We start from the raw sequence: 26,973 nt of genomic DNA, 5'->3' as shown, positions 1-26,973 counted from the left end.
GCCCAGGGGGCCCAAAGTACAAAATCTATTACTGCCCCTAACCAACTCAATTCATTAACCATGAGAAGGCCCATTCAAGGCGGGGATCATTAATGCTGGCTTGAAATGTAACAGTGCAGCTATGCAGTCAAAGATCTGTTACATTACAAAGTGAACATTGAGGAAGTTGTCCGGACACCTTTTTGCTCCATCCTGCCAACCCTGGTCCTGGGAAGCTAGTGAGAGGAAGAGGTTGGGGGGGTACTATGCCCCCTTCACCCCGTCATTGCACCCTCCTCGTAAAATGCAGACACTGCGTGCTGCACGGCAATTACCCATCATGTACAGTGCTTTCTCACGCTTTGCCAAGTAGCCTTGCTCCGACACAGGGGGTAATAGAGGTTACTTACTGTGGAGGGTGTGTGTGAGAGATATGATGTGTATCTGCAGGTACTGTGTGTGTGTGTGTGTGTGTGTGTGTGTGTGTGTGTGTGTGTGTGTGTGTGTGTGTGTGTGTGTGTGTGTGTGTGTGTGTGAGCCATATCGTGGGAAGTGATTTTCCGTGACAGAGAGTTTTTATGGGGGCTTCACTGGGATCCACCACAAACTCCCATCATTTCCTAATTTCCAAGGATCAAACACACACACACACACACACACACACACACACACACACACACACACACACACACACAGACACAAAGTAGACTGGCACAATGCATACGAACACAACACAAATACTTAATGAATGCTAATATGTAACACATGCTGTGGTCGTACAGATGCCATCTGGCTGCACCTTCAAACAAAACATTCTATTAACAGGAGTAATATCCTTCTGTGACTGCTGCTAACTACCCCCCTCCACCCCCTGCCCACACACACACACACACACACACACACACACACTTCTGAAAAAGTTGAGTTCCAACAAAGCATGACAGGAAAAACATGGTGTTCTGTACAGAATTGTGGAAGTTATTAATTCAGCCATTCATCAGTGGTACTGAAGAGTCAACCTGTAGATTAGCATGCAGACAACACACGGTGGAATGCATCGACCAGGTTCACTCACACCGTCATTATTTAGGCCCAGTCTTTATTCAGTGTTATATTGGAGGATTTCAATGCAACAGAAACCCCCGCACAACCTTTCAGAGACACTGCGGGAGCATTAGACAGAGTACACACACACACACACTCCTCCAAAAACACACATACAGAAAACACACACATCTTCAGGAGAGACAGGGAACACACACCAGGTCTCTGCTGGGACAGAGTGAATAGCAACCGCTGAGACATACAAACAGAGACACGGAATCAAAGTATGTGTGTGTGTGTGTGTGTGTGTGTGTGTGTGTGTGTGTGTGTGTGTGTGTGTGTGTACATGTGTGTGTTGGCGCCTGGTTTGATGGAGGACAGAGCTGAGGCATGCTGGGTAAGCAATGGGGGGGCGGAGCCTAAAGCCTTTCTTGATGTTTTTCCTTTTTGGCGACACACACACACTTTGGCGACACACACACACACACATTGGCGCACATTAGATTCTGAGGATTAAACTGTAATAAAACCACCCTACAGTTTTAAACTGAATGCAATCTTCATTCAATTCAGTTTCAAATCATGAAGTTCAATTTATTAATTCAATGATTCAATTTGAGCATTATAAATTCAAAGATATTTAATTGAAATTCAATGTCTTAATACAAATATTGAATTCAAATACAGTTTCAATAGCTCCATATTAAAGACCGACCGACCCACCCACCCACCCACCTGTGTGTGTGTGTGTGTGTGTGTGTGTGTGTGTGTGTGTGTGTGTGTGTGTGTGTGTGTGTGTGTGTGTGTGTGTGTGTGTGAGATCTGGTAGCAGGGTAGGCCTGAGAGACTTCTATGTAGTTTTGATAGACAGGTAAAGAGGCGGGAGGAGCGATAATATCAGCCAATAGGGACTCCCTGTCTCCTCGCACAGTCTCTGGGGCACTTCCTGGTTCCCCAGAGACCAATAAGCTGCTCTCACTTGGCTGGGGGTCGGACCTTGGGGCGCAACACAGCCAATCAGCAGGGAGAGAGAGCTGAGTGACACATAGTACCCATGGTGCACCCTGACAAATGAGCCCCCAGGGCCGGGAGCCAATCACAAGGGAGGGTAATGCAATTAGGTGGGACTACAGCTGTCAATCAGACCACTACTGGGGTCAGAGAGTTGCGCCTGTGGCTAACACACCACAGCACGGGGTTACACAGATGCGCATGCTCGCGGGTGCGTGCACGCACACACACAGATTCGAGAGCCTTCTCAAGGGGATTCTCAACATTAAACATCCTGAGGCAGAGAGACTGTGCATAAAAAAAGTGTGTGTGTGTGTGTGTGTGTGTGTGGGGGGGTCGTTTCACTCTATCTCTCCTGAGGGGTGAGGAGGTGGAGAAGTGGGAGGGAGATAGGTGAGTGGTATGTGTGAGACCGTCTAGGGACATTGATATTGACTGTGTTGTCTCTAAGGGCTTACACCTGAGAGTGAATGTACATGTATGTGTGTGTGTGTGTGTGTGTGTGTGTGTGTGTGTTCTGAGTGCTGGTATCCATTGGGGGTCGGTGTTGTTTGTGCTTCTAGCCTGAGAGCTCAGAGAGGGAGGGGGTGTAGAGGTTTGGAGGGGGAGGAAAAGGAGGGGGTATAGAGGTTTGGGGGGTGTAGAGGTTTGGGGGGGTGTAGAGGTTTGGAGGGAGGGGAGGAGGGGGTGTAGAGGTTTGGAGGGGGGTGATACACTGGCTCACATCACACTATATAAAAACACATTGCTCTCCTCTGAGGAACTCATCAAACACCACCACCATCATCACCTCCACCATCATCATCACACAGACTTAGTTTGCAGAAATAGGTGTGATTGGTGCAGTTTCAGGCCATGTGGAGTCGAGCGATGCGGGCGCTGGAGATGGGGGTGTGAGTAGGTGTGTCTGGACAGGTGTGATGTCCTTGATGTTTGTGTGTATCTGTATGCTGTCATTTGTATGTGGATGTTTTTTATTGTTAAAAAATATATATATAATGGTACAAAAAATAAATAGGTGTGATTTTGACTGGCATGTTATGGAGCCTCTGCTGATATCTGATCTGTTGTTTGTGTTTCTAAAGGCTTATCTCTGCCTCATTAGCTAGTGATATTATACCAGAACATTCCACTGAGTCAATACCATTCTGCACCACAAGACACTAACCTCACACTCTGTGTGTGTTTATGTGTGATTATGTGTTTGGGGTGTGTGTCTGTGTGACTAATCTACATGTCTGTGAGCAGGTCGATGTCTCACTGACTGGCAGGCTGTCAGCTGTATTGAAGATTAATCAGAGCCATCGACAGCAATAACACCCCGGCTGTGTCTCATATCACACCCTGGTTATTCCACATGTAGTGCACTACTTTTAACAAGAGCAAGACGTGAAGCCTGAATTAGCAGACTGTGTGTGAAATATGGTAGTTTTGTATTACATTGTTATTGAATACTGCATTGTTGGGGTTAGAACTTGCGAGAAAGGCATTTTGACTATACTTGTGTATGTGACATTAAAACTCTAAATAATAGTGAGGTCTAAGCCCTGGCACTGGGTCTGTGGGTGGTACCACTCAGGCAGTAACACAGGGGGAGGGTTGCTGTGAAAATCACCCATTATATCACTAATGAGACAGCCCCTGGAGAGAGAGAGAAGCGAGAGAAAGAAAGAGAGAGAAGAGAGAGAGACAGAGAGAGAGAGAGAGGGAAGAGACAGAGAGAGAGAGAGAGAGAGAGAGAGAGAGAGCGAGCGAGAGAGACAGAAAGAGCGAAAGAGAGAGAGAGCTCGATCTCCCTTTCCCCTCTGGCCTCTCTACTCTCCTCCTCCACCCTCAGAGTCTAATTGGCTAAAACTGTGATCTAATTAAATGTCCAATTAGAGCGCAGAGAGCCATGCCCGCTGGCGAATCAGAGCACAGGGACATAATCAGCTGGAAAAACAAACAAAAAATCAATGAGAGAAAAAATAGATTGAGAAAGATGGAGAGATGGAATGAAGAGAACAGCATGTGACAGGGATGACTCTGAGCATACAGAGAGTTGGTATAGACTAAGGTTGAATATTATCCCAGTATTTTACAAATGTTCCATCCCGAGAATAAATCACCTTTCTCCTGGGCAACCCGGTATTTCCCGCCAAAACCAGAAGTGTCATTCTAAAGCATAGAAAACCATCGGACAGAATGATGTGCTATTCTATTCTCAAATTATATACAGCCATGTCTGACAACAATCAGATTAGTTTCCAACACCTCCAGGACCAACTCATCAAAAAGCCCCCACCCCATGGCCCAACAATTAAAATGAGTCCGATGTGCTCCTTATAGCACACAGGGTAAAAAGGAGCAGGGCCTGGGGGCAGGACATCTTAAATATACCGTATCTGGATTAGCTTGGATCCACATGAATATTCAAGCTAGATGCTACCTGAACAAGATCATACATTAAAGAAATGTTACACTACACTAAAAACATTTTATGAACCCAAGTCCAAAAAAGCCCAAATGATCATCATTTATCCAATACATATGATAGGCTATACCGCACATTACACTCTACAGAAAAACAGAAAAGCCCATAGATGTATGCTCTCTTGGGGAAATAAAGGAAACAAGCTCCAGTAATATTTTTGAGTGTGGACTGTATTTATGTACTGTATTGTATAATGGACTGAAATTACACACCTCTTTCAAACCATGAAGAACACGCAATGCTAGTGCAGGACATGCAGCCTACAAATGTATAGGCTAGAGAATTGATTTACATTTTGAGTAATAATAGGGCCTATTTTAGATTTGTATAATTAGTAGGCTGATGCATTAACTTTTCATAATATTTCCCCACATTTTGTCAACAGTTAAATGAAATAGGTTTTGTTGTCCTTATCTTCATCATTGTAATGACATGTTTGAATAATATAGTAGAGGAGGAGGCAGGCGGCTTTCACTTGGATTGAATGGTAATGGGTCTGAATAAATAACTGCTTTAGCCTATCACCATCGTGCATTCTCTTCCTTCTATTTAACATTCAGCAAACAAGAGCAAGCTTGCATCCCTCTTAAAATAGTCTCTTAGTATAAGTAATGCTGGAAAAAATGGCCAACAAGCTATTCTAGCTTTTCCTGGGACTCCACAAAAGTTAAGAAGGAGAGAGGCCAGAGGACAAGAATCTTGAGGACGATCTATTTTGGATGCAATTTGAATGGAATTGATTGAAAGAGATAAAGACTTTAACAAAGAGTGCTCGCTTCCGCACTGATTTAAAGCAAAGATATTCGAGTGATAAGCTGTTTTAAAATTCTGCAGCTGCAAAAAAAATATGTTTATCTATACAATAAGGTGACCCCGAAAGCCAGATGGAGATGTGTAAATTAGCAACACATTCATATTAATCTATCATTCAGATGTATTAGGTCTAATATTACTGTACCATAGGCTATGTTGAAGCAAATTTCCCTCTCTCAAGAAAATAAGTTACAGCTGATGAGATGATACATGCCTTCATTGTGAACTGTGCTCCACACAGGGCTGCGTTAATTATTGATCATGCAGATAGGAGAGCACAGAAGGCCGTAGATAAGCCAGATTTAGATACTACATATAATTTAACAGTTCCATTTCACATAATGCTGTTCATAGAAATAATGTATTAGAATTTACCGGTTTCCCACAGTTTTTTATCCCGGGAAATGGGAGTGGGTATGGGTGGGAAATCTCCGTAACCCGGTTCCTGCTATTAAACCCCAGTATAGACATGAGAATATCTGCTTATAAAACATGATTAATAGTTCAGCTATTACAGTAAGCACACACACACACACACACACACACACACACACACACACACACACACACACACACACACACACACCTGTCTCCATCTATGAGCTGCTGACACAATGGGAAGTGGGAACCCCCTATGGACAGCTTTACCACATCAAATATTAATGCTGGGATTCAATTCAACATTTAATCTACTTAACAATTATGAAATAAACACACACACCGCACACAGTCAGTGTCACACACACACACACACAGGCAATGAAAAACATGGTTATACATGACCCCTTAGACAGTAGTGAGAAGGATAACACTATGGTCACATAAGAATGAATCATTGAGAGAAAGATGTGTATGCGCTGGTTTGTGAGTGTGAGTGTATGGGTGTGTGTTTTGGACTCTTACCATGGCAGTGCTAGGGGGAGGCCTCAACAGATGTTCCCCAGCTCAGTGCATCCTTGGTGGGCTTGGCTGCACGTCCAGGTCCCCTGCCTGCCCTGATCCTGGATCCTACAGAGAGAGAGAGAGAGGATCTCTCACACTGAGACCTGCCCACCTGCTCACAGCAACGCTGCCAACATACACAGACACCCTGCCCGCTCTATGCCAACTACTGTGCTCTATGATAGACTTGGTTAGAGCAGGAAGAGCAGAGGGAGAAATGGACAGAGACAAAGAGAGACAAGGTGATAGAGAGAAGATAGATATATAGATAGATAGACACTCTCTGCTACATCACAACTGCTCAGAGACAGTCCCTGTCTTTCTATCCCACAAGTCTCTTGTATGTCCACTTCCCATCCAAACACGCTACTCTGAGATTTACATTTTTGTATCAAGCTGCTACCTGTATGCTGTTACACCCCTTACAAAAAAAATTGTCAGTTTTGAAATTGCAGTTAAAGAGCAGTAACTACAGGCGACTGTGGTATGTTGGACGCTGCACTCTGACTGTTAGTTTTAGGACAGAACATCGGGAGTCTGTCTACTGGATACACAGTCTACCGTTGTTCTGTCCCAAAACTATCTGACTGTAATATTTTTTCTACTACTGTAGTAACTTGTGAAGTGTTAAGTAATAACTGGGTAATAAGTAACACAACATACTGTATTATTTCAGTAATTTAGCAGTTGTTAGAAAAAAAAATATTCATGTTTTAGCCTCGGTAAAGATTTGGTAAAAAAACACAAAACAACTGAAACAGCTGGAGTCAATAACAGACGACAATGCAGTTGATATCCTGCCTGAATCTGTGTAGCTGCCATGGCTTTATGCAGGCGAAAATATTAGATTTGGATTAGATGAGTTTATTGGTCACATGCACAGGGCAAAATCAGCATGTCATTAACAGGTCAATAAGAAATGACTATCGGTGCATTGAGTTTGATAGTTAGCTAGCAGGGTAGCCTGCATAACTAACGTTAACGATGATGCAACTTACCTTACTTACTATGTTAGAAATCATGGAATAATTGAGAGAAAAAATGCATTTAGCAACTGTCAACATTAGGACAATGAATGTATATATTTTTAATAGTTATTTGCTCCTCTGATCAGTATCTTCCTGAATCTCTCACTTTTTAACGCTAGAAGTTTTGTCCCAGAAAGTGTTCCGTCAGACCACAAACATCTGGGTCGCAAAATATTTTGAAAAATACAACTCCCATTTCCAATTCTTCTAACCTCCAAAGAAATACGCCATACTTGTAGTTTTAAGCCTTATTGGGAATCATTGCTAAAGAAAATTATAAAACTACCACTCCCATAAACCACAACGTTTAAACCCGGAAAGATCGCTCACGTTACCGTGGTCACCCATCCGTTTCCTGCCTCAGCAGCAGAGTTGTATCGGGAGACAGGGAAGACCGAACAACACCATAACCTCAACCAACTCTACAATGAAACTACCACCAATAGTATCCTCTCTCGATGTCGGCTTCTTCACGATACTGCTGGTAAGGAACTTCGACAGCTAACTTACACGTCCTCGTATTTGAAGTGCGGCCAGTCTGGCTTCACAAACAGTTAGCCAATATTAGAATTATGGGCATTCGTTTTTCAAAGTGATAGCTACTTTTGTCAATCACAAAATAAAATGTATTGAACATGAATATAGTCTTTACATTACTGTACCTAGCTAACGTTAGCTGGCTAAAATAGCTAGTCGGCAAACCAGGTTAATTGAGATCAGATAGCTGGCTAGCTAAGCTTAGCTAACTGTTAGTTAGCCATGTAGAGACATGAGTCATGACCCTCCTTTTCTGTGATCACTCGCCTTACTCTGCCCTGTTATGTTAGCTAGATAGCTAACGACTGTGCAAGTCCAAATCAGTATCTTATTCTAGATGCATGGTGAATCTTAAATCCACGTATTGTGTGAGCTAACGTTAACTATCAGACTTGGCTATATTTGCTGTTTGTTTAACTTACCTAGCTAACTAGCCAACAGCTAATGTTGTAGTTGTCTTGCTTGCTAACATATGTAGCTAGCTAACCAGGTCGTGGGACGGTACCACAAGTTAGTGAATTTAGCCACAATCGTGTTGCGGAATGATGGAGCCGGTTGGTGAATTCCTCTGTTGTGGCTCATTCCTATTGGCTGACAACCCGGAACTGATCAAGCTCTGTTCTGCTGCTCAAGATATCGGCCTATTACAGTGTAAACTTTCTTTACTGTCAGTAAGGGATTTGAACTAAGTCATATACTTGTTAATCAGCACGATTCGTGGCTTTTATAATGGCTTCTAATCCAGAAACTGGAAGATGGCTAGAAAGTATGTACAAATATGTCTGTATTCATACATTATTTAGGGAATAGGCCTGTCTCGTCACCGTCACATAGTTAAACCAGAGACAGTGGCAACATTTAATTACTGAAATATCTATTGTTAAACTGAAGCTGTTGTCGCTCAGCAGACACACAGACAAGTGACACAGCCAGGCTGCTGTGAGATGACCTCACTATACGTAATACCACTAGTCCTGTATTAGTTGACCCCAGAAATAGTGTGTGTACATTTTGTACATACAACCACATCTGCCACCACTCAGCCTTCTCTCTAAAGTGCTATATTACAAACCACAGTAAAGACAGCTTCTCCTGTTAACACTGACTGTCACCTTAAATGCATTCTGTACATACATATACAGTGCCCTCTGTAATTATTGGGAAAGTGAAACATTTCTTCTTCTTTTGGCTTTACACTCCAAAAGTTTGATATGAGGGTATTATATTTGAGGGTATTTTCATTCATATTGGGTGAACCGTTGAGAAATTACAGCACTTTCTATTCATGGTCCCCCCATTTTAGGGGACCAAAGGTCAAATAAAATGTTATTTGTCACATGCGGCGAATACTTAAAAAATGTCATTAGAGCTGCATACTCTAGGAGCTCAGATGCAATCATTTAATAACCTAATATTCAACGTTTTGACAGACAAACTGTCTTCATCAGGGTATAATCACAAACACTGTGGGGTGACTGGTTTATTTAGTGTCAAAGGACACACACAGGTGTCTGTAATCATGGCTGGGTGTGGCCTGATATCATTGGTTAATTCTCATATATAAAAATAACATACCAAAAACATGAATGGATAGCATTCCATTATAGATACAATTTACCTACCTAGGCCTACAAAACATTTACAATAGCAAAATCACAAGAATGGCTTCAGGTCAAAGTCTACGTTGAAACCGAGAGGAGCAAGGGTCTTTAAATTAAAGATCCAGGCAACCTCTCGTTTTAACAATAAATAGTCGAGGTCACCCCCTCTCCTAGGGAGGGTGACATGTTCGATGCTGATATAACGTAGTGACATGCGCCGAATACAACCGCCGTAGACCTTACCATGAAATTCTTACTTACAAGCACTTAACCACACAACTACTGATCACTACTACTGACCACAACTACAGGCCACAATCATACAACTACTTACCAAAACTACTAACAACTACTGACCAAAACTACCGACTACAACTACTGAACCCCACAACAACACAACTACTGACCAAAACCACACCATTACTCACCACAAAGCTATGGACCACACGACTACTGATTACAACCACACAACTAGTTGACCCCTAGTTGGCCTCTCATGTCACCCCGCTCCTCCGCTCCCTCCACTGGCTTCCAGTTGAAGCTCGCATCCGCTACAAGACCATGGTGCTTGCCTACGGAGCTGTGAGGGGAACGGCACCTCAGTACCTCCAGGCTCTGATCAGGCCCTACACCCAAACAAGGGCACTGCGTTCATCCACCTCTGGCCTGCTCGCCTCCCTACCACTGAGGAAGTACAGTTCCTGCTCAGCCCAGTCAAAACTGTTCGCTGCTCTGGCCCCCCAATGGTGGAACAAACTCCCTCACAACGCCAGGACAGCGGAGTCAATCACCACCTTCCGGAGACACCTGAAACCCCACCTCTTTAAGGAATACCTAGGATAGGATAAAGTAATCCCTCTCACCCCCCCTCCCCCTTAAAAGATTTAGATGCACTACTGTTCCACTGGATGTCATAAGGTGAATGCACCAATTTGTAAGTCGCTCTGGATAAGAGCGTCTGCTAAATGACTTAAATGTAAATGTAAATGTAACTACTGATTACAACCACACAACTACTGAACACTTCTGACCAAAACTGATACCACAAAAGATACTGACCAAAACTACTGACCACAACCAAACAACTGCTGACCGCAACTACTGACGACACAACTACAGATCACAACTACTGACCAAAACTATTGACCACTACTGATCACAACTACTAACCGCACCAACTAAACTGACCAAAACCACAAAACGACTGACCAAAACTACTGAACCACACATCTACTTATCAAAACAACTGACCAAAACTACTGATCACTATTGACCACAACTGCTGACTAACTACTGACCACGACCAAAAAAAGAATCACCACAACTAATGAACCTCCCTACTACTTACCTAAACTATTGATAAAAACCACACAAGTACTGACCACAACTACTTACAAAAATGACTGACCATTACTGAATGTAGGGACATGTGCCGAATACAACCAGTGTAGACCTTACCGTGAATTGCTTACTTACAAGCACTGTCCCAATAACTACATAGGGCACTGTGACAGTGTCTGTGTCTCTCGTCTTAGAATACACACCTTTTAGAGGGTGTGTCTTCCACCACACACACCCTGCTGATTTAGATGAGTCAAACGACTGATGTTAGATAAAGCTTAGTTATCTGAATGTCCTCATTGACAGGATGCTACTGAGACACTGGTTTAGAGGGGTTCCCTTAGTATTAATACATGGGAATGTCCAGGCCATGCTTAACTTAGCCCCAGTCTATATCCTAGCCACAGCCCTGTCTTCTGTCCTAAGCTCAACTATCAGTCTAGTGACTGGCTCTTGTTGCTGTTTTTGTGTGAAGTTATTGTTATGGTGGTAGCAGAAAATTGGCTGTCATAGGACTCGGAAATGCTTGCTGAGATACAGAGAAATACGTTTTATCTTCCAGGGAATGTGAGACTCGGCGTAGTAGAGCATCTCCAGTAACACCACTCTCCGTCAAAGATGGTGGATTAATGAAGATGTCTTACTGAGGCCGTTTACCATTGGAAAACATTTTCCAAGTTCCAGTCTGCTTAAAGGGTGGCTATCCCATAGACACAAATGCGATAGCAGCTGGGTCTGGTCTGCTTAGTTCATGGACTGTATATGAACCTGAAAATATTATGCAATGTCATGTCTCACTTCTACTTCTTTCTCTGCCTCCGTGTCCAGTGTATGACACTGTCCTGGTCGCTCTAGTCCATGGGGAAGTTTGACTTTCACCCTGAGAACAGAGTCCTCTGTTCCACATCACCTGTGGCGTCAACGTCCATCAGAGAACTGAGATGAATAAATAAATAAGAAGAAGAGAGGGAGCCAAAGAGAGAGAAAGATGGTTTCTCACCTGTTTGCCTGGTCTGGAAACTACAACAAGATAATTCATGGAAACAATAGGACAGCAGCTTTAGAACTTCTTCCGTTAACACTGCAAACACTGACTGGTTGTTTTTGGACTGGGCTCATGTCACATCTGTGTGAGGACAGGTTCTAGCCATATCATCGCCCTCATTAACCCTTTCTTCTCCGGCTCTAGGTTACTGGTCTCTCCACTCCAGGCCAGGCTGAAATTACCAGTCTAGACACAGGAAACATTGAAGACATCCTCAGTAAGACATTGTCTGTGACAGGGTATAGAGACATCTCTGTGGTTCTCATCTATCCCTCTTTCTCTCTCCATCTCTGTGTCATTTCCTCCCTCTCGCCTCTCTCTCATCTCTCCCTGTAATGCTCTTATCTTGTGTTGTCTCCTTCCTCAACGCTTGGTGGCTGTTTGACTGTATGAATAACACTAATGATTCACCCACGAACCTCCCTTGCCTATGAGTATGTGTAAATGTACTTTAATTCCTGTGTGTTTGATGTTGTTGTAAAACAGTGGGTGTAACAGGGTTTTTTTTCCTCACAGACAATGCTGGAGTGGCGATGGTTAATTTCTATGCAGACTGGTAAGTGTGTTAGTTCTCCTGTGAACATTTGTCCTCTCCTACTCAATTGTCTGTTTGCATACATTTTCTTTGTGTCCACATCAGTTGTGTGACTGCGTGTTTGTATATGTGAGTGCGTGAGTGCGTGCGTGAGTGTGTGTGTGTGATGAATTAGAATTCCAACATGCTTTAGTGGCATCATGGCTGGAGAGTAATGCAATGTGGCCAAAGCAATTACACTATGACAGTTCCTCCAAAGGGTAACAATATAAAATCTCATTTGATAAGCAAATTATACCCACATTCTCCTCCCAGGTGTAGATTCAGCCAGATGCTCCAGCCTATCTTTGAGGAGGCATCGAACATCGCGAGGGAGGAGTTTCCTGATGTCACTCAGGTGGTGTTTGCGCGCGTCGACTGTGATCAGCACTGTGAGTGACACACACAGGGTTTTAATCCGTAACGTAACTTTTGGTTTGCCCAAACTCTGTAAAGTAATCTGATTACTTTTAGTTCATTTTACGTTACTTTCCCCTTAAGAGGCATTAGAAGGAGATTAAAAAATGGATGTTGCATTTTACTTTATGGGTTATGTAGGCTTCTTCTAAACCATTGCTTTCTACTTTAATACAGGTAATCATACGATTAGGCTGTATCTTTACATTAAAACCCAAAGTCGATTAGGCTGTATCTTTACATTAAAACCCAAAGTCGATTAGGCTGTATCTTTACATTAAAACCCAAAGTCGATTAGGCTGTATCTTTACATTAAAACCCAAAGTCGATTAGGCTGTATCTTTACATTAAAACCCAAAGTCGATTAGGCTGTATCTTTACATTAAAACCCAAAGTCGAAGGCTGTATCTTTACATTAAAACCCAAAGTCGATTAGGCTGTATCTTTACATTAAAACCCAAAGTCGATTAGGCTGTATCTTTACATTAAAACCCAAAGTCGATTAGGCTGTATCTTTACATTAAAACCCAAAGTCGCTGTATCTTTACATTAAAACCCAAAGTCGATTAGGCTGTATCTTTACATTAAAACCCAAAGTCGATTAGGCTGTATCTTTACATTAAAACCCAAAGTCGATTAGGCTGTATCTTTACATTAAAACCCAAAGTCGATTAGGCTGTATCTTTACATTAAAACCCAAAGTCGATTACATTAAAACCCAAAGTCGATTAGGCTGTATCTTTACATTAAAACCCAAAGTCGATTAGGCTGTATCTTTACATTAAAACCCAAAGTCGATTAGGCTGTATCTTTACATTAAAACCCAAAGTCGATTAGGCTGTATCTTTACATTAAAACCCAAAGTCGATTAGGCTGTATCTTTACATTAAAACCCAAAGTCGATTAGGCTGTATCTTTACATTAAAACCCAAAGTCGATTAGGCTGTATCTTTACATTAAAACCCAAAGTCGATTAGGCTGTATCTTTACATTAAAACCCAAAGTCGATTAGGCTGTATCTTTACATTAAAACCCAAAGTCGATTAGGCTGTATCTTTACATTAAAACCCAAAGTCGATTAATCTTTACATTAAAACCCAAAGTCGATTAGGCTGTATCTTTACATTAAAACCCAAAGTCGATTAGGCTGTATCTTTACATTAAAACCCAAAGTCGATTAGGCTGTATCTTTACATTAAAACCCAAAGTCGATTAGGCTGTATCTTTACATTAAAACCCAAAGTCGATTAGGCTGTATCTTTACATTAAAACCCAAAGTCGATTAGGCTGTATCTTTACATTAAAACCCAAAGTCGATTAGGCTGTATCTTTACATTAAAACCCAAAGTCGATTAAAAAAACCCAAAGTCGATTAGGCTGTATCTTTACATTAAAACCCAAAGTCGATTAGGCTGTATCTTTACATTAAAACCCAAAGTCGATTAGGCTGTATCTTTACATTAAAACCCAAAGTCGGGCAGATTTCCGGTCATTCCAATTCATGTCATTCTCTTGATCTTCAAGAATAGGATATAGCAATATAGATACTACTCTGTTGTTTAACCTGAGCATGACCCCAAAACTAAGGACTTATTAGCCTATTCTGTTGTTTAACCTGAGCATGACCCCAAAACTAAGGACTTATTAGCCTACTCTGTTGTTTAACCTGAGCATGACCCCAAAACTAAGGACTTATTAGCCTATTCTGTTTAACCTGAGCATGACCCCAAAACTAAGGATTTATTAGCCTACTCTGTTGTTTAACCTGAGCATGACCTCAAAACTAAGGACTTATTAGCCTATTCTGTTGTTTAACCTGAGCATGACCCCAAAACTAAGGATTTATTAGCCTACTCTGATGTTTAACCTGAGCATGACCCCAAAACTAAGGACTTATTAGCCTACTCTGTTGTTTAACCTGAGCATGACCCCAAAACTAAGGACGTATTAGCCTACTCTGTTGTTTAACCTGAGCATGACCCCAAAACTAAGGACTTATTAGCCTACTCTGTTGTTAAACCTGAGCATGACCCCAAAACTAAGGACGTATTAGCCTACTCTGTTGTTTAACCTGAGCATGACCCCAAAACTAAGGACTTATTAGCCTATTCTGTTGTTTAACCTGAGCATGACCCCAAAACTAAGGACTTATTAGCCTACTCTGTTGTTTAACCTGAGCATGACCCCAAAACTAAGGACTTATTAGCCTATTCTGTTTAACCTGAGCATGACCCCAAAACTAAGGATTTATTAGCCTACTCTGTTGTTTAACCTGAGCATGACCTCAAAACTAAGGACTTATTAGCCTATTCTGTTGTTTAACCTGAGCATGACCCCAAAACTAAGGATTTATTAGCCTACTCTGATGTTTAACCTGAGCATGACCCCAAAACTAAGGACTTATTAGCCTACTCTGTTGTTTAACCTGAGCATGACCCCAAAACTAAGGACGTATTAGCCTATTCTGTTGTTTAACCTGAGCATGACCCCAAAACTAAGGACTTATTAGCCTACTCTGTTGTTAAACCTGAGCATGACCCCAAAACTAAGGACGTATTAGCCTACTCTGTTGTTTAACCTGAGCATGACCCCAAAACTAAGGACTTATTAGCCTATTCTGTGTGGACTTATTAAACTCTGTTGTTTAACCTGAGCATGACCCCAAAACTAAGGACTTATTAGCCTATTCTGTTTAACCTGAGCATGACCCCAAAACTAAGGATTTATTAGCCTACTCTGTTGTTTAACCTGAGCATGACCTCAAAACTAAGGACTTATTAGCCTATTCTGTTGTTTAACCTGAGCATGACCCTCTAAGGATTTATTAGCCTACTCTGATGTTTAACCTGAGCATGACCCCAAAACTAAGGACTTATTAGGTTGTTTAACCTGAGCATGACCCCAAAACTAAGGACGTATTAGCCTATCTGTTGTTTAACCTGAGCATGACCCCAAAACTAAGGACTTATTAGCCTACTCTGTTGTTAAACCTGAGCATGACCCCAAAACTAAGGACGTTTAGCCTACTCTGTTGTTTAACCTGAGCATGACCCCAAAACTAAGGACTTATTAGCCTATTCTGTTGTTTAACCTGAGCATGACCCTAAAACCAAGGACTTATTAGCCTACACTGTTTATGATTTTGTTGTCATTGAGGACTGATTGGGCTCATTGCTTCAAGTTGAAAAGGAAATTCTGCTCTCATGGAATGACATGCTTTGAGCACTAACGAAAAGTGCGTGTGGAAAAATAAATACCATATGCTGCATTTGCTATATAGGCCTATTTACATTTTTGTTGGTGACACTCTGATATCTCTATCATTTGCTATAGGCCTATTGCTTGAGCTTTTGTTGGTGACACTCTGATATCTCTATCATTTGCTATAGGCCTATTGCTTGAGCTTTTGTTGGTGACACTCTATCTCTATCATTTGCTATAGGCTTATTGCTTGAGCTTTTGTTGGTGACACTCTGATATCTCTATCATTTGCTATAGGCTTATTGCTTGAGCTTTTGTTGGTGACACTCTGATATCTCCATCATTTGCTATAGGCTTATTGCTTGAGCTTTTGTTGGTGACACTCTGATATCTCTATCATTTGCTATAGGCCTATTGCTTGAGCTTTTGTTGGTGACACTCTGATATCTCTATCATTTGCTATAGGCTTATTGCTTGAGCTTTTGTTGGTGACACTCTGATATCTCTATCATTTGCTATAGGCCTATTGCTTGAGCTTTTGTTGGTGACACTCTGATATCTCTATCATTTGCTATAGGCTTATTGCTTGAGCTTTTGTTGGTGACACTCTGATATCTCTATCATTTGCAGCTCTTTAAGTTGATCAGAAGTGTGCGAGTTTGAGCATGTGTCCAATAGGCCTATGGACATAATTGTTTTAATCAGCGTGAATTAGATAGAGCAATAAAAGCCCCACTTGTGGTCTTGTTAAATTAAACTTGTTTTTGACAGCATGTGGAGCACAATACCATGGAGGAGCCGTCAAACATTTATTCCACAGACTGTGATCCACACCATGCAGCTGCAATAGCACATTTTTCACTGGTTGCAACATTGATTGATAGGCAGCTTTAACTTCTTCAACCATTATTGGGTTAAAATACACATGTTTGTTTGTCCACAGCCATCCACAACAATCACAATCCATGAGGTGCAAATAGCTAAATGAGAGAGCAGCAGTGTAGATATCAATAACACTAGGAGGTACGACATCCTTACCTCCAAGTGTTTATTCAAGTTAAATGTATCATCTTTGGATGCCAACAGCAGTAAAATCAAAATCCCATTTTTCATAAACAACAGGTGTAGAGCCACTGCCTGTTCACCCCGCTACCATCCAGAAGGCGAGGTCAGTACAGGTGCATCAAAGCTGGGACCGAGAGACTGAAAAATAGCTTCTAGCTTAAGGCCATCAGACTGTTAAACAGCCATCACTAACACAGAGAGGCTGCTGCCTACATACAGACTTGAAATCATTGGCAACTTTAATAAATGGATCACTAGTCACTTTAATAATGTTTACATATCTTACATTACTCATCTCATATGTACACTACTGTATTTTATACCATCTATTGCACCTTCCCTTTGCCACTCGGTCATCGCTCATCCATATATTTATATGTATATATTCTCATCCCATCCCTTTACATGTGTGTGTGTCAGGTAGTTGTTGTGGAATTGTTAGATTACTTGTTAGATATTACTGCACTGTTGGCACTAGAGGCACAAGCATTTCACTACCCTCGCATTAACATCTGCTCACCATGTGTATGTGACAAATAAAATTAGATTTGATAGACTAACAGTAAAACGCTTACTTGTGATCCCTTCCCAACTATGCAGAGACAAAAATAGAAAACAATATATAATAACACAAGGAATAAATCCACAATGAGTCATGATAACTTGGCTATATACATGGGGTACCAGTACTGAGTCAGGATAACTGTGCTATATACATGGGGTACCAGTACTGAGTCAGGATAACTGTGCTATATACATGGGGTACCAGTACTGAGTCAGGATAACTGTGCTATATACATGGGGTACCAGTACTGAGTCAGGATAACTGGGCTATATACATGGGGTACCAGTACTGAGTCAGGATAACTGGGCTATATACATGGGGTACCAGTACTGAGTCAGGATAACTGGGCTATATACATGGGGTACCAGTACTGAGTCAGGATAACTGGGCTATATACATGGGGTACCAGTACTGAGTCAGGATAACTGGGCTATATACATGGGGTACCAGTACTGAGTCAGGATAACTGGGCTATATACACGGGGTACCAGTACTGAGTCAGGATAACTGGGCTATATACACGGGGTACCAGTACTGAGTCAGGATAACTGGGCTATATACACGGGGTACCAGTACTGAGTCAGGATAACTGGGCTATATACACGGGGTACCAGTACTGAGTCGATGTGCAGGGGTACGAGGTAATTGAGGTAGATATGTACATATCAGTAGGGGTAAGGTGACTAAGAAACAGGATATATAATAAACAGTAGCAGCAGTGTATGTGAGTCAAAAGAGTTAGTGCAAAAAGGGTCAATGCAGATAGTCCGGGTAGCTATTTGGTTAACTATTGGCTTGGGGGTAGAAGCTGTTCAGGGTCCTGTTGGTTCCAGGCTTGGTGCATCAGTACCGCTTGCTGTGCGGTGGCAGAGAGAACAGTCTATGATTTGGGTGACTGGAGTCTTTGAGAATTTTTATAGGGCCTTCCTCTGACACTGCCTTGTATAGAGGTCCTGGTTGGCAGGGAGCTCGACCCCAATGGTGTACTGGGTTATACGCACTACCCTCTGTAGTGCCATGTGGTGGGATGCCAAACAGTTGCCATACCAAGCGGTGATGCAGCCAGTCAAGATGCTCTCGATGGTGCAGCTGTATAACTTTTTGAGGATCTGAGGGCCCATGCCGAATCTGTTCAGCCTCCTGAGGGGGAAGAGCCGTTGTTGTGCCTTCTTCACGACTGTGTTGGTGTGTGTAGACCATGTTAATACGTTATTGATGTGGAGGAACCTGAAGCTCTCGACCCGCTCCCTACAGCCCTGTCGATGTGGATGGCGGCGTGCTCGGCCCTCTGTTTCCTGTAGTCCATGATCAGCTCCTTTGTCTTGCTCTTAATAAAGCCTTGATTTTTTTGTTGCAGTCGCACCATTAGAAGGACTGTATGCTACAAAAGCCTATTCCTGCTCTTTTCCTGCAAACCATCAAAATGCATTTGGTGTGTCATCATAGTGGTCTTTGATTTGTGGTCGTTGAGAAAACAGAAAGGTGTCATCATCCTTTCTGAATTTAAAAGTAAAGGAGTTTTCAAATCTGTAATTTGATCACAATATTTTAGCTGGTAACGGATTGCAGTTACTTTTTTTGTAATCAGTTACTCCCCCCCCCACACACACACACACACACAGAGAGACGTTTGATAGGCACATCCTTTGAGATAAAGCAAATTAAAGGGAATTATTGATGACCTGCAAACCGTTTGAAGACTAATGACAAAATTGCTGCTGCCTGTGAAGACTGGGGCTTAGAGACACCCTGCAGTGAGACTGACACCTGCCAAACACACAGCACTATGAGAATATTTACTCTCACTGGGGGGCAGCTTTCATCTGAGGGATCAGGGGCTGACTGACGGCTGTGTCTTTAGACAGCTTTAAACACCCTCTATCTGTCTTTTACTCTTTCACCTTTTTTCATCCATCCCCGTTTCTATCCATCCTTTTCTGATTTTCTCTACCTGCCTCTTTTCCTTCATTCCCCTTTCCTTTCTCCCCCTCTACCTCATTCTATATTAAACTCTGTCTTTATTCACCCCTCTCTCCCGCTCTCTGTCTCTCTAGCTGACATAGCTCAGCGGTACAGGATCAGTAAGTACCCTACGTTGAAGTTGTTCCGTAATGGTATGATGATGAAGAGGGAGTACAGGGGTCAGAGGTCAGTCACAGCCATCGCTGACTTCATCCGCCAGCAGAAGGTCGATCCCATTAAAGAAATACACAGTCTGGAGGAGGTCAACACTGCGGATGTGAGTATCAGGCACACACAAATCAGTGTTTTAAAATGTAAAAGGTGTGCCTCAGGGATCTGTTCTAGGACCATTCCTAATCTAAATATTGAATAATAATAATTTATTACATTTGTACAGCGCTTTTCATTATACAGAATAATCTCAACGTGCATAAAAGTAAAAAATGTAAACCAAATAGAAGACAAAAAGACAACTATACAGGGCAACTGACACAAATAACACAGCTGATGGGACACCAAGGACCTATCAACAGAAAGCCTCCTGAAGATTAGTATATGACTCTGTCCTCCTCTGAATTGGTACTGAACCAGGAAAAATGTCTCTCTCTTCTCTCTCTGCAGAGGGACAGGCGTAATATTATTGGTTACTTTGACCAGAAGGATTCTGAGAACTACCACACGTTTGAGAAGGTGGCCAACATCCTCCGAGACGACTGTGTGTTTCTCGCTGCCTTCGGGTGAGTCAAGCCTCTCCAGACCAACCACTGCACTCAGGGTCTACGAAACATTTATAATATAGTTTATATGTTTTTGGTCTGGCATTTGAGTAATCTTTTAATCTTTCCTCTGTCCCTCCAGTGACGTGTCCCAGACAGAGAGGTTCAGTGGTGATAATGTGATCTATAAACCGATGGGGGAGACTGTTCCTGACATGGTGTACCTGGGCTCACTAACCAACTTTGACCTAACCTACGCTTGGGCGCAGGACAAATGTGTCCCTCTGGTCCGCGAGATCACCTTCGAAAATGGAGAGGTGCGTTCTCTCTACCTCTTTTTCTTCTCTCCGTTTGATCCAGTCTAAATTAAATAATTTAGGTTTTGGGCTAGCCCCGGTCTACACACAGCTGGGAGTCGTCTTCCAGGTCTGACCTGGCTTCTTCTCCTACAGCAGCCCCATCCTAATGCAACAAGGCATAGACACACACCTGAATCTCCCACTGACCTGTTAAGGCTTCCGGATGCTTCCCAGCCGAAGCCGTTTCTGAACAGTTTGTACATACATTACATTTTGTAACGTTTTTGTTCATTTTGGACCCTGGCAAGGGTTTTATCTGCTGTTTTGGGCACACAATTTTTAAAAATTGAGGCAATCTGAAGTCTGTAGCCAAAGTCTACGTCCCCTAGTCACAGATTGGTCAACAGTAGGTATTCTTCAATGAAGTGCACTGCGCCCGGCCCGCCACAGGAGTCGCTGGTGTGCGATGAGACAAGGATATCCCTACCGGCCAAACCTTCCCTAACCCGGACCACGCTAGGCCAATTGTGCGTCGCCCCACGGACCTCCCGGTCGCGGCCAGTTACGACAGCATGGGCGCGAACCCATGCAAAATTGCGCAACTAAGATCTCTTCTGCAAAAATGTCAACTCAAGAAAGCTGTCATTAATGTTATCTTAGATTAATTCCGACTATTGAAGAAGTGTATAGTGGTGTCTCAAAATGGACAAACAGTACTATTTATTTTTTCTCATTTTTCAAGCGAAGGTCTTTTAACCTGTTGCTTCTACTCGGGACGCTTGCGTCCCAACTAGAGCTCTGGAAATGCAAATGCGCTACGCTAAATGCTAATAGTATTAGTTAAAACTCAAAAGTTCATTAAAATACACATGCAGGGTATCGAATTAAAGCTACACTCGTTGTGAATCCAGGCAACAAGTCAGATTTTTAAAATGCTTTTCGGCGAAAGCATGAGAAGCTATTATCTGATAGCATGCAACACCCCAAAAGACCCACAGGGGACGTAAACAAAATAATTAGCATTTCGATGTTACACAAACCGCACAATAAAATAGAAAACATTCATTACCTTTCACCATCTTCTTTGTTGGCACTCCTAGATGTCCCATAAACACTATTTGGGTCTTTATTTCGATTAAATCGGTCCATATAAAGCCTAGATATCGTTATATGTAGACTGTGTGATAAACGAAAAAAACATCGTTTCAAAACGTAACGTCATTTTTTTAAATTCAAAAAGTCGACGATAAACTTTCACAAAACACTTCGAAATACGTTTGTAATGCAACTTTAGGTATTAGTAAACGTTAATAAGCGATAAAATTCATCAGGAGGCGATGTAAAGATCATTAGCTGTCCGTCTGGAAAAATGTCCGGCTAGAAACTCAACGAAAATATCCGGTCCTAGACCGGATTAGATACGGTGTCCTGCATGTGTTTGACCAAGAAAAAACTCTAAGGGAAATGACAAGACTCTAGACACCGTGTGGAAGCTGTAGGTACTGCAACCTCAGTCAATTAATTGTGGTTCACCTTTATCAATGGGATCAAGTAGCGCATGGATATATTTTCCCATTTTCAGTGATCAGTTTTTCCTGTGCTTTTCGATGTAAATGCCGTTCTGGTAAAGCCACAGCAGTGATTTAACCAGTTTTTTAAACGTCTGAGTGTTTTCTATCCACACAGACTAAGCAAATGCATATACTATATTCCTGGCATGAGTAGCAGGGCGCTGAAATGTTGCGCGATTTTTAACAGAATGTTCAAAAAAGTAGAGGGTCGACTGAAGAGGTTAAGGGAGTATGCGAGTCCATCGTTTGGTTCGACCAAACGAACTGAAGCATGCTGATGCCTTCACTCTTCTTCCTCTTCCCTGTGTGTGTGTTCCAGGAGCTGACTGAAGAGGGGATCCCATTCCTCATCCTGTTTCACGTGAAGGAGGACACGGCGAGCTTGGAGAAGTTCCAGCACGAGGTGGCACGCCAGCTCATCAGCGAGAAAGGTAGTGTGTTTTTCTTAAGTCTGTTTGTGGCCCAATCATCTGGGGAAATAACAGGGTGTGCCACAGGGTTTAGTGCTGGGACCATTGTTACTCTCTTGTTCTATTTATTTGTGTTGTGTTTTCATCCCAGCCAGGGACAGAGTTGCATTATATTTGTTAGATAACCGTACTATTATAGTCATGCTAATCTCTTCTTAATAAATAATATAAATTATATTAATAACTATCCCCTCCTGCCTAGGATCTATAAACTTTCTGCATGCGGACTGTGAAAAGTTCCGTCACCCACTGCTACACATCCAGAAGACTCCAGCAGACTGTCCTGTCATTGCTATAGACTCCTTCAGACACATGTATGTGTACCCTGAGTTCAGAGACATTGAGTAAGTACAACCTCTCTACTTTATTTCACCTGTCTCTGGTTGAATTTTTATTTTTGACCTCTTAGCCATTTGGCCAACTATTTAGGGCACCTTGACTGGTTCTCGACCGGTTCCAACCAACATTTCTGTGTTCAGCTCTGTGAATGGTCTGGTTGTCCCGCTTCGAACGCCGTCTCCGATGACATGCAGTTTGTGAAATCTGACACATCATTTACATGGAGAGCGACACGTCACATTTTCTGGCCTGTCCAGACAAAGGATAGATTTGCTCTGGCTGTGGAGCTCGCAGCTCCAATTGTGATACGGCTTATGGAACGTTTGTCAGACCATGAGACATTAATTGTTCATCCAAAAGTATATATTTTTGATACTTCAAGGGGTCTTACAATTCAAACTCAAATAGCAAAATGATCCTTGGTATGGATTTCTTGAAACCCCAAAAATATAAATGCAACATGCAACAATTTCAAAGATTTACAGTTCATATAAGGAAATCAGTTCATATAAGGAAATAAATAAATTAGGCCCTAATCTATGGATTTCACATGACTGGGAATACAGATTTGCATCTGTTGGTCACAGATACCTTAAAAAATAAAAAAGTAGGGGTGTGGATCAGAAAACCAGTCCGTATCTGGTGTGACCGCCAATTGCCTCATGCAACGCGACACATCTCCTTCGCATAGAGTTGATCAGGCTGTTCATTGTGGACTGTGGAATGATGGCCCACTCCTCTTTAATGGCTGTGCCAAGTTGCTGGATTTTGGTGGGAACTGGAGCATGCTGTTGACATCATCAAACTGCTCGCACACACAACGCCATACACGTGGTCTGTGGTTGTATGGCTGGTTGGACATACTGCCAAATTCTCTAAAACGACATTGGAGGCAGCATATGGTAAATATTTTAACATTCAGTTCTCTGGCAACAGCTCTGGTGGACTTTCCTGCAGTCAGTGGCCTTTTTATTGCCCCCAGCACAAGGTGCACCTGTGTAATGATCATGCTGTTTAATCAGCAGCTTGTTATCCCACACCTATCAGTTGGATGGATTATTTTAGCAAAGAAGAAATGCTCACTAATAGGGATGTAAACACATTTGTGAAAAACATTTGAGAGAAATAAGCTTTTTGTGGGTATGGAACATTTCTGCGATATTTTATTTCAGCACATGGAACCAACACGTGTTGTGTTTATAATATTATTCAGTGCAGAACCCCCCCCCAGTTTAGACAGGACTTAAGACTCTTATGGGTTAACAAATCAGTAATGAATTATCTTTGATGGTGTTAATGGATTTTAACAGTTGAATTGTGGTGTTTTTACATAGTCTACAGTTACATAAACAAATGACAATGCTATTGTTTTATTTGGTTATGCATTTTCTTTTGTATCCTGTTACCTTCATAAACACAGCCAAGTGATTATTTTTGCGATAGCATATATGAAGTGTATTTATTAGACTGTTAGAATGTTGATGTCCAAAAGGCTCGTCATTGGCTTGAGGGGTTGTCCCTCGAGGCCAGGCTTTTCTAGTGTTCATTTGTGTCTGACTTGAGTGACAGTATTTGAGATGGCTCATTATTGTTGTCATTAGATTATTTAGATCTGTATGTTGAAAATCTGCATTTGTCAAATATAATACATTCCATTTTACACACACACACAGTCCACAGATTATAATAGAAATGTCACACCTTCTAGATAATTCTTCTATTGACGGCCCTGGAAACCGGAGCTAATGTGACATGACTTGGCACGTGCAATTAGTGTCAACTAATCTAATGTAATTTCATCTAATCTATTTTACCCCCCATCTAAGCCCCTCTCCCACCACTCCCCCTATCACCTCTGTGATCAGACAGACAGAGCCCTGAGGTCTGACACCCGCTTCAACTAATTACATTACATCACATTCACTACCTCCTCCTCTGGATGTCTGTGTTTGTGTTCTCCCTCCCTCTGTCACCGAGATCAAATTATTTCATTAGCTGTGTGTGTGTGTGGTGTCTGCAGCCACCTCTAACATGCAGAGGCAGCTTTGATATGGAACCAGCTCTGATGTGATATCAGTTTATGACCTTCTGTCATCAACCACACTTCAGTAATGTCATTGGTAGACCTAATGATTATATTAATGTGTGTAGGATCCCTGGGAAGCTGAGGCAGTTTGTTCTGGACCTCCACTCTGGGAAGTTACACAGAGAGTTCCACCACGGCCCAGACCCGACAGACAGCACACCTGGACAGGTCAGAACACCAAGCATACTCGTACACCGTCATTATGTGTGTATAAAACGGTATCATTGCAGTAGTAGAGGGAGGTGTGTGTATATAAATGTGTTATTTCATCAGGAGGAGATCGGTGAGGTGGCCAGTAACCCACCAGAGAGTTCCTTCCAGAAGTTAGCCCCCAGTGAGACGCGCTACACACTCCTCAGGGACCGTGATGAACTGTGACCTCAACGACTTTACCACAACCCTGACCTATGACCCACGACCCCATGGCATGCCCCGGAGTCAGTGTCCAGAGTCAGGACAGGCCAGCGGGATGGGACAGCAACACCCCAACTCACCCCCAACACCCTTAATGGAGAGAGAGGAGGAAGAGAGGATCAGGAAGACCAGAGAGTAGGTTAAATCCAGGACAGTCGTGTTGGAATAACCTATATTTTCATAACTCTTACGTGTACAATTTTTTATTTTAGATAAAAAGGATGAAACCAGAAGAAGAAAATGGTGTGGGGTGGGGGGATTAGGACAAAAAAAGAAGCAAAGCGTTTTAACTTTTATTTTTGGAGCTTGTAAATAATAATAGTGCTTGTGCTGAGTGAGCGTTGGTCTTTGTCATCCTGATCTAAATTAAAAACCAATTTACTTTAGGTTCAAAAACATGTAGCGCCCTTTTTTCCCTTTTTTTGACGAGTGAGATCCCTTTCTCCGGTTGTTCAGTCTCATTACGGTTCTTATCTGTGTGTAGTCCAGCTCAGTCCCATTACGGTTCTTATCTGTGTGTAGTCCAGCTCAGTCCCATTACGGTTCTTATCTGTGTGTAGTCCAGCTCAGTCCCATTTGAGTGAGAGAGGGTTCTGGTCCTGGAGGACTACAGTGTCTCGGCTGCATCTTAATAGTTTACCCCCCTCTCCTCCTTTCCTTTATTTAAACTGATGTGAAAGCATATTTCTGGCAGGTATCCACCATGCTGCTTCCACCTATCCTATGATTTCAAATAGGATGAGAGGAGATGAGGAAAAGAACACATTGTAGAATATTGAGATGCAGCTTTCCTCTCCCTGGTACTAAACTCATGCAACTGATTAGCCAGAGAGCCTATTCACCTAAGTCACGTTCAGGAGGCACAAAATGTTTATAAACAACGGAGGTACTACTATAAACTGTCCAATAGTTAAATGTTTGTTTCCATTGTCTGTCAGAAAAGCATTTTCTTCCTTTTGTACTTGAACGTGCCCCAGATCTGCAATACTGACTCAGACGGTAGTTCCTAAAGGCTGAGAGGTGTCAGTCAGACACTGCGGCTCTAGAGGACAGGAGGGGAACCTCACACTGAAGGAGAAAAATCAGACTCTGGGCTGCATCTCAATCCTCTGCAGTGGCTTCTTCTCCATCTGCACTGGTCTGACACAGGCCAGGCCACGCCCACTTAGCAACAAGTCCAGGTGACAGCAATATGGAAGAAGCTGACCTGGAAAGTATCCTTATTTCACCTGTCACTCAAATCAGTTCAGATGGAGCAATGAAAGGAGACGAGGAGTATTGAGCTGCATGCTGTGTGTTTATTTATAGTACTGTGTGTACAGTCCCTCCCTAGAACCCAACAGTACCCTGATCTGACTAGTCACGAAGGGAGGGTTAAAGGGGGAGAAATCTCATTTCTAAATCAGTCTTCTCGGAGAGGGAGAAAATAAAACAAGTAAATGAAACCATTTTACAGGATGTTGTGTGTTGATTCTGTTTG

General features: G+C 42.3%; 2 protein-coding genes across 2 annotated transcripts in view; one reads left to right on the top strand and one right to left on the bottom strand.

Moving 5' to 3' along the window:
- Nucleotides 1–7,451, bottom strand: part of LOC115126885 (inversin) — a 38,319-nt gene extending 30,868 nt beyond the window's left edge. Inside the window, 2 exon segments of the mRNA XM_065027719.1 lie at nucleotides 6,224–6,328; nucleotides 7,261–7,451. Of these exon segments, the coding sequence (XP_064883791.1) occupies nucleotides 6,224–6,226 (3 nt within the window). The 5' untranslated portion in view covers nucleotides 6,227–6,328; nucleotides 7,261–7,451.
- Nucleotides 7,452–7,624: 173 nt separating this feature from the next.
- On the top strand, nucleotides 7,625–26,951 carry LOC115126746 (endoplasmic reticulum resident protein 44-like). Its single transcript, XM_065027715.1, has 11 exons — nucleotides 7,625–7,774; nucleotides 11,959–12,031; nucleotides 12,331–12,370; nucleotides 12,665–12,780; nucleotides 19,691–19,875; nucleotides 20,220–20,335; nucleotides 20,457–20,631; nucleotides 22,504–22,615; nucleotides 22,857–22,998; nucleotides 25,145–25,247; nucleotides 25,353–26,951. The coding sequence occupies exons 1-11, from the start codon at nucleotides 7,718–7,720 to the stop codon at nucleotides 25,455–25,457; spliced, it is 1,224 nt and encodes a 407-aa protein (XP_064883787.1). The 5' UTR covers nucleotides 7,625–7,717; the 3' UTR covers nucleotides 25,458–26,951.
- Nucleotides 26,952–26,973: the final 22 nt, after the last annotated feature.

Source organism: Oncorhynchus nerka, linkage group LG14 (assembly GCF_034236695.1).
Source record: "Oncorhynchus nerka isolate Pitt River linkage group LG14, Oner_Uvic_2.0, whole genome shotgun sequence".
NCBI classification, from domain to species: domain Eukaryota; kingdom Metazoa; phylum Chordata; class Actinopteri; order Salmoniformes; family Salmonidae; genus Oncorhynchus; species Oncorhynchus nerka.
Note: the sequence above shows the minus strand (reverse complement) of the source record. Positions and strands in the feature narration are given on the sequence as shown.

What these genes read in the sequence shown, in the direction of transcription:
- LOC115126746 (XM_065027715.1), top strand. Translation starts at nt 7,718, where the DNA reads ATGAAACTACCACCAATAGTATCCTCTCTCGATGTCGGCTTCTTCACG. An exon ending in AGGAGGTCAACACTGCGGAT is followed by an intron (nt 19,876 to 20,219) that starts GTGAGTATCAGG and finishes CTCTCTCTGCAG; the next exon opens with AGGGACAGGCGTAATATTAT. An exon ending in GTGTTTCTCGCTGCCTTCGG is followed by an intron (nt 20,336 to 20,456) that starts GTGAGTCAAGCC and finishes CTGTCCCTCCAG; the next exon opens with TGACGTGTCCCAGACAGAGA.